This window comes from Drosophila hydei, unplaced genomic scaffold (genome assembly GCF_003285905.1).
Source record: "Drosophila hydei strain 15085-1641.00,03,60 unplaced genomic scaffold, DhydRS2 tig00000243-arrow-arrow-pilon, whole genome shotgun sequence".
NCBI classification, from domain to species: domain Eukaryota; kingdom Metazoa; phylum Arthropoda; class Insecta; order Diptera; family Drosophilidae; genus Drosophila; species Drosophila hydei.
The window spans coordinates 1157725-1163724 of NW_022045693.1; the positions used below are offsets into that span (position 1 = coordinate 1157725).

Here is a 6000-nt window from a genome sequence, read left to right on the forward strand (position 1 = left end):
CGAGTAATTGGAAAACTGCCATGAAAAAATAAACTAACTTCAAATAAAAGTTTTTGCACTCGTTTTGCGTTTACACACAGACTCCCTTAGCTGCTGCTGCTGCTGCTGCTGCTGCAATGTGATGCCAGATAAACACAGACCCAAATATCTAAACAAGCAAACGCTGCGGCAGCACTTTAAGCCACCAACGTTGTTGGCCAGCTGCAGCGATCGCTGCTCCCATCCCCCATTCTGTCCTTCCCCCTCTCTGTCTGCCTTTCTATCTCTCTGCCAGCGATCGAAATGAAAACATTTTCATTTTCATTTTCATAAAATGCCAAATACAGGCCACAAAAAGCGTAGACAAACGCGTTAATTAAATAAAGGCAAACACATAAAATGCCAGCTAGATTTCAATTTGGTAAAATCAGCTGCGAGAAAGAGGGAAAGAGAAAAGGAGGCAGGAGCAGAGTAGTGAGGGTGTCAGACAAGGCAGGCAGGCATAGAGCTGCCTACTATAGGTTACACTACAAAAAAAAAAAGAAATACAAAATAGAGCTCAAATAGAAACTAGACAAGCCAAAGTCTTATAGGAAATAGTTTTTGGAAAATGCAAAAGCTGCCAATAAAAACTCTCCAGGAAACTCATTTATTTCTAGACTTTTATGTATTATTTTCGATAACCATATATTATATATATATATGTATACATTTCAATAATTGTTGCTTTACAAGAAGATTATAAACACTTCAATTCAAGAATAAGAAATTTATCTTTTATGAAACCTTTTGACTTCATTTCACAATCGAACTTGGTTGAAATACGCCGCTTAAATCAACTTAATTTTGTATTAGTTACAGCTCATTTCTTCCAGTGTATGCGCATTTGTGGCACGCATAATTAAGCGAAATTAAAAGCGCATATTTATGCGACACGAAGCGACTAAAAGAGCCAAGCGACAAACAGGAAAACAACAACCAACGACAACAACAACAACTCAGCTGCCGTTTCGCACAGGTATCGCATGTGGCAGCAACAACAATAACAATTTATGAGTGCCACGATTAGCTGAGCTGCCGCAGCGCTTAGAAAAGTGAAGACACAAAACCCTGCCCCTCGCTGTTAAGCGTCTGTTCTCCTTGCGGCTTATGTAATAAAAAATTATATTAAATTACCCAACAGACGCCAACAGACGCTTCGATTTTATTGAATAGTTATGAACTCCTTACCATAAGAGAAAGAGAGTGAGAGGCCGTTAAGCAGATAGAAAGAGGCAGAGTGCTAGCTAGAAGTTGGGGCTGCTTAGCCTCGGGCGTATGCCTAAAGATATCGCAGCAGATTTTATAGATACTTTTAGGTGGATTAATTCAGCTCTAATCCGAAGACAGCTTAAAGATGTGCGACAAGGAAAAAGTAAACCTGAGCTGCAGCTAACAGCTCTTAAGTTATAGTTGCGATTTAGTTGAGGTATTTAAAAGTTGTTATCATATGAGATATGATAAGTTAAGGCAATGCAAAGAGAATTTTCGTTACTGATTAAGTGCTCATGAAAAGTCTTAAGAGCTGTTCATCTCTTGAGATGAGAATATGTTGATAGTTGAAGATAGATTTTAGATGTTTTAGGTTAGTCTGAACTATCAAGATCTAGTTGATTTATGTAATTTGCTTTAAGTCACTTTAAGCACTATTTTCTAAATATTTCTCTGATCTTTTCATCAATATTGGTTTTGTTATCAAATCCTGGTTGTCCATTTAATTTATAAATCTTTTGTGGCATTATTAAATAATAAGTACCTAAATCTTATAATCTAGTTCTACAGTTGTAACTGCCTAAAGAACATGCTTAAGGAACAATTCCGAGGGTATTACCCGAGTCTAGCCATTTATTTATTTATTAGCATATTCCCCAATAACCTTATTGAATTCCCAAATCGAATATGGAAACGCACTCGCAACTATAATAAAAAGTATATAAACTAGGTTTATTAGCTCAAGCTTCCGCATAGTCACATAATCTATATTTATATTTATATCACATCAGTTACTTTATAGCTCCAGTTAACTCTTTCTCAGTTTATAATTAACTCTAGGTAATTTATTTGGAATCACTTAAGTAGATAAGGAAAACCCGTTACGAATGTTGACTTATTAAAGGAAATTTGAATGCTCTCAACCGATTTCTCCATTAGGCTGGCAAACTTTATGACCAAGCCAAGTTACCTCGTTTCTCTTCTGTCTCTATCTCTATCTCTATCTCTACCACTGTCTCTGGCGCTGCGTGTGTGCGTGCGGTAGAGAACCCGTTCGATAGCCTCGGCTGCATTTTAATGGCATCATTAGGTGAACTGCGCGGGCTACCGGATACGGTTGATCGTTTGTCACTCCAGCTAATCCCCCTTTCGCGGCGTATGCAGCTGCAGCTAAAGTTGAGTCAGTCCAAGAGAACTGGACTACCGGTAATTACCATTTAAATTAGTGCACTTTTTTTTGTCGCAACTGAAGAACTGTGTATGAGACGCTGTGGACAGACGTCGTTGGGTCAGAAGGAGAAAACTGGTTGTCAGCATTACTAAACGTTAACGATTTTGGACGAACTTGAAAAGTTAAATAGGGATGACATGGGGTTTAGACTGAATAGTTGGAGTTGCGTACGCCGTAGATGGTATCATTGGCTTCTGGCAGCTTGCAGACTTTCGCTGAACTTTGACGATTCAATCGTTGGGCAATCACATTCAAATCCAGGTTCTGAACACGCACCATCAATGTAGGCTCCTTATCGTGGATGCGAGAGGAAAAGTTCTTTTGGCAATTTAGCGGCATCGTCGGGCATTTGCTATTGCGTTTGGCATCCGGCAGAGGTCCAATGTTAAGTGGCCCGACATCGACGCCGATGTTCTTATTGCCACAGGAGATGCAAGCAATGTCTGTATGAAGGAATCCAGCAGCACGTGGACACGAATCCTTCTCCTCAATCAGTCTCAAACGATTATCGATATTATCGAAACGATCGCGTATATACTTCTTGAGTGCCGGCATATGGACCTTATCCAATTTACTATCGAGCATATCCTGCAGCTCCTCCATGGTGCCAATGAAGGTTAGATTATACTCCTTGACCAATTCACGCAAATTCTCAATCTCGATGACGCACTGTTTGACCATTTCGAGTCGGTCGAACAGCCTCTGTGTCTTCTTCAAAAATGCATCCAGCGTTGTATAGAACTTATTCAGATCCTCTTGCACTTTCTCTATCATTTCGAGTAGCGGCGTGGCAATGCGTCGCAATAGTTTCTTCATGAAGTCCATATTCTGTAGCAGACTACAGGCAATCTTGTTGTCCTCGTCGCAAACGGTGCACAGATCCTCACATGGTGATGTGTACTCTTCCCATAACCGTTTTCGATACTGCTTCGAGTTAACTTTGTTGACGATGCGTATTTGCTTGAAGTGGGATTCCAGCTTTGATTCGACTTGGGCCAAACGCTTCTCCATAGCCCCCAACTTATCCAACTCGTTGGAAATTGGCTCAATGTTGGCCAAATCGAATGGAAGCGGCGAGATTTTCGAGCGTTCCAGCAGCCTCTCCAAGCACTTGCCCTCAAAGCCATCAATTGTTACCAAATCATTATTGCAGTTCATCTTTTTCATCAACGTATCCAATAGACTGTGAAGAACAGCGAGATTCACGTGATTCAACTCTGGCACGCCCAGCGCAATGCGCGCCAATTGCTCCAACGTCAACTGCATTACGACTAATCCAACCAACAAGTGTGAAAACAGAATAAAATATTTGAAAATATAAATTATCTATCGATTTATATAAGAGCTATACTACACTTTAGCTCAGAGGTGTTTTATTGAATTTGTGATTTTAACTAATTTGTAATGTTTCCAGATGGTTCTGTCACTTCGACGATGACAACTATGTCAATGTGCCCCGTTTGGTGAAACTGCTGGATGAGTATAGCCCCACGGTGGACTGGTATCTGGGCAAGCCGAGCATATCCTCGCCGCTGGAAATACATCTCGATAACGTAAGTGCAAATCGATGTTCGTTTCTATTACCCTGTACCTTTGGCAGGGGGTATCATATCCACGAATGTCTACTCTTGTAACATTGGCAATAGTTTTAAAATTCATAAGACTTTCAAAGTTGATCAGCATTAATATTGGCTATAGCTATAAATATTTGACATTTAGTACAGGATAACTGATAGGCGCATATGCTCTATTGCCTGGCTATTATTTTGCATTTTTTTGCATTTTGCTTATTTTTTTTTGGCATATTTTCCAATACCAATAATTACATGACGCTGTGTTTATGGCCATGTCCATAGCTCCGGGTATATGGCAGCGGCGATCGCCTTTCTCCGGGCTGCATTATTTATGCGGCTGGCTGTGGCCATTTGTCTATGCCGCCATTTGGCTTCCAGCTGCCAGCGCAGGCTATCATTAATAACCGATATGATCTGGCTCAGACAAGCACAAGCACAAGCGCTGGCTAGCTGGCTGGGCTGGCTGGACTGGCTGGCTCTCTCGATCTGTGTTCCCATTTCAATCCATTTGATATATATGTAGCCAGCTGATCCCGTAATGAATGCTGTTGCATGCAGCAAACAGTGTTTCTCTCTGACTTCTTATTGTAGGCTGGGCCGCATGCCACGACGAATCGTTGAATCGAGCCTGATCCCTGCCACAAACTAATTGAAAGCCCACAAAAAAAATAAAAACTTAACGCTTCATTAGGTCACGAGGAGCTGCTGCTGCTGCTGTCAAAAGTCTTCGTATATTCGATTTGGTTTCGGTTTTGGTTCAGGCTTTTGGTCTTTGGGCTGCGTATTAAGTTTCCTTAACGCACATGTCCCATTTACATGGTCAATTAATCAACTGGGGATTTCTTTATACTTTTTTGGTCAACAATTTGCCAAAATCAGGGTAGATTCAGCGTGAACGACTGCATCATACGCTGTAAGCGTGCTTAAAAGAGCTTAACGAAATTGCTGGCTGGACTTGGCTTTCATGCTTAACTAAAGGTTAAATGTCCTCTACCTACTTTACTGTATAAATCCATGTATTCCCAGTCTTATATGCCCGCTTTCAACTTCAAAAATGTTATTTTTATTTATGTTCATCCTTTACTCAGCTCATTTATTTAGTTCTTCCGTTAACTTTTGCCTTCGACTTCTTCTCATCTTGCAGAAGAACGCGACGACCAACAAGAAGATCACCTTTTGGTTTGCCACAGGCGGCGCTGGCTTCTGCCTAAGTCGAGCTTTGACTCTGAAGATGCTGCCCATAGCAGGTGGCGGCAAGTTTATTAGCATCGGCGATAAGATACGCTTTCCGGACGACGTCACAATGGGTTTCATCATAGGTGAGTGAAGCTGCAATGCCTAAAATGCTAACCCATCAAGCGTAATATTAACTGTTTCCATCTTTGCTCTCTCTCTTGGTCTTTTGCAGAGCATCTGCTGAAGGTGCCGTTGACTGTTGTCGATAATTTCCATTCGCATTTGGAGCCGATGGAGCTTATACGCTCCGATACATTCCAGGATCAGGTGTCCTTCAGCTATGCCCACATGAAGAATCAATGGAATGTGATCAAAGTGGATGGCTTCGATCTGAAGACAGATCCAAAGCGTTTCTATTCGCTGCACTGTCAACTCTTTCCCTACTTCAGCTTCTGCCCGCCCAGATAAAACGTAGATCGATATTTATCGGGTGTCTACCCTTGGCTGTTGCAGACGTTGCGCTCGGTTCTGAACCGAAATTTGTTTGGCAAACGTCTAAAGAAGTTTAGGAGAAAGAAAAAAAAACAAATCTCATCACTGTGATTTAATATTTAAGTATGCGAATATGAACGATAAATCGATAACAGCTAAAATGATAAACATATGGTTCTTTGTACATATATATATAGAATTCAACTCGAAAGTTGTGCTTCCTAGAGATTCATAAGTTAATCAAGAACTTGCCTTCCAAAAAAGCATATAAATATATATACTGATAAATAGATTATG

The 6000-nt window shown here is 40.8% G+C and overlaps 2 protein-coding genes across 2 annotated transcripts in view; one reads left to right on the top strand and one right to left on the bottom strand.

Annotated features, from left to right (window-relative positions):
- Nucleotides 1-5761, top strand: part of LOC111592962 (fringe glycosyltransferase) — a 29588-nt gene extending 23827 nt beyond the window's left edge. Inside the window, exons 5-7 of the mRNA XM_023305452.2 lie at nt 3876-4014; nt 5180-5354; nt 5444-5761. Coding sequence (XP_023161220.2) covers nt 3876-4014; nt 5180-5354; nt 5444-5679 — 550 coding nt within the window. The 3' untranslated portion in view covers nt 5680-5761. The remainder of the gene's footprint in view (nt 1-3875; nt 4015-5179; nt 5355-5443) is intronic.
- On the bottom strand, nt 2014-3819 carry LOC111592968. Its single transcript, XM_023305460.2, has one exon. It carries the CDS (start codon nt 3725-3727, stop codon nt 2606-2608), a length of 1122 nt encoding a protein of 373 aa, XP_023161228.2. The 5' UTR covers nt 3728-3819; the 3' UTR covers nt 2014-2605.
- Nucleotides 5762-6000: the final 239 nt, after the last annotated feature.

Bases quoted from the DNA above. Each gene is read 5' to 3' on its own strand.
- LOC111592968 (XM_023305460.2), bottom strand. From the start codon at position 3,727: ATGCAGTTGACGTTGGAGCAATTGGCGCGCATTGCGCTGGGCGTGCCA.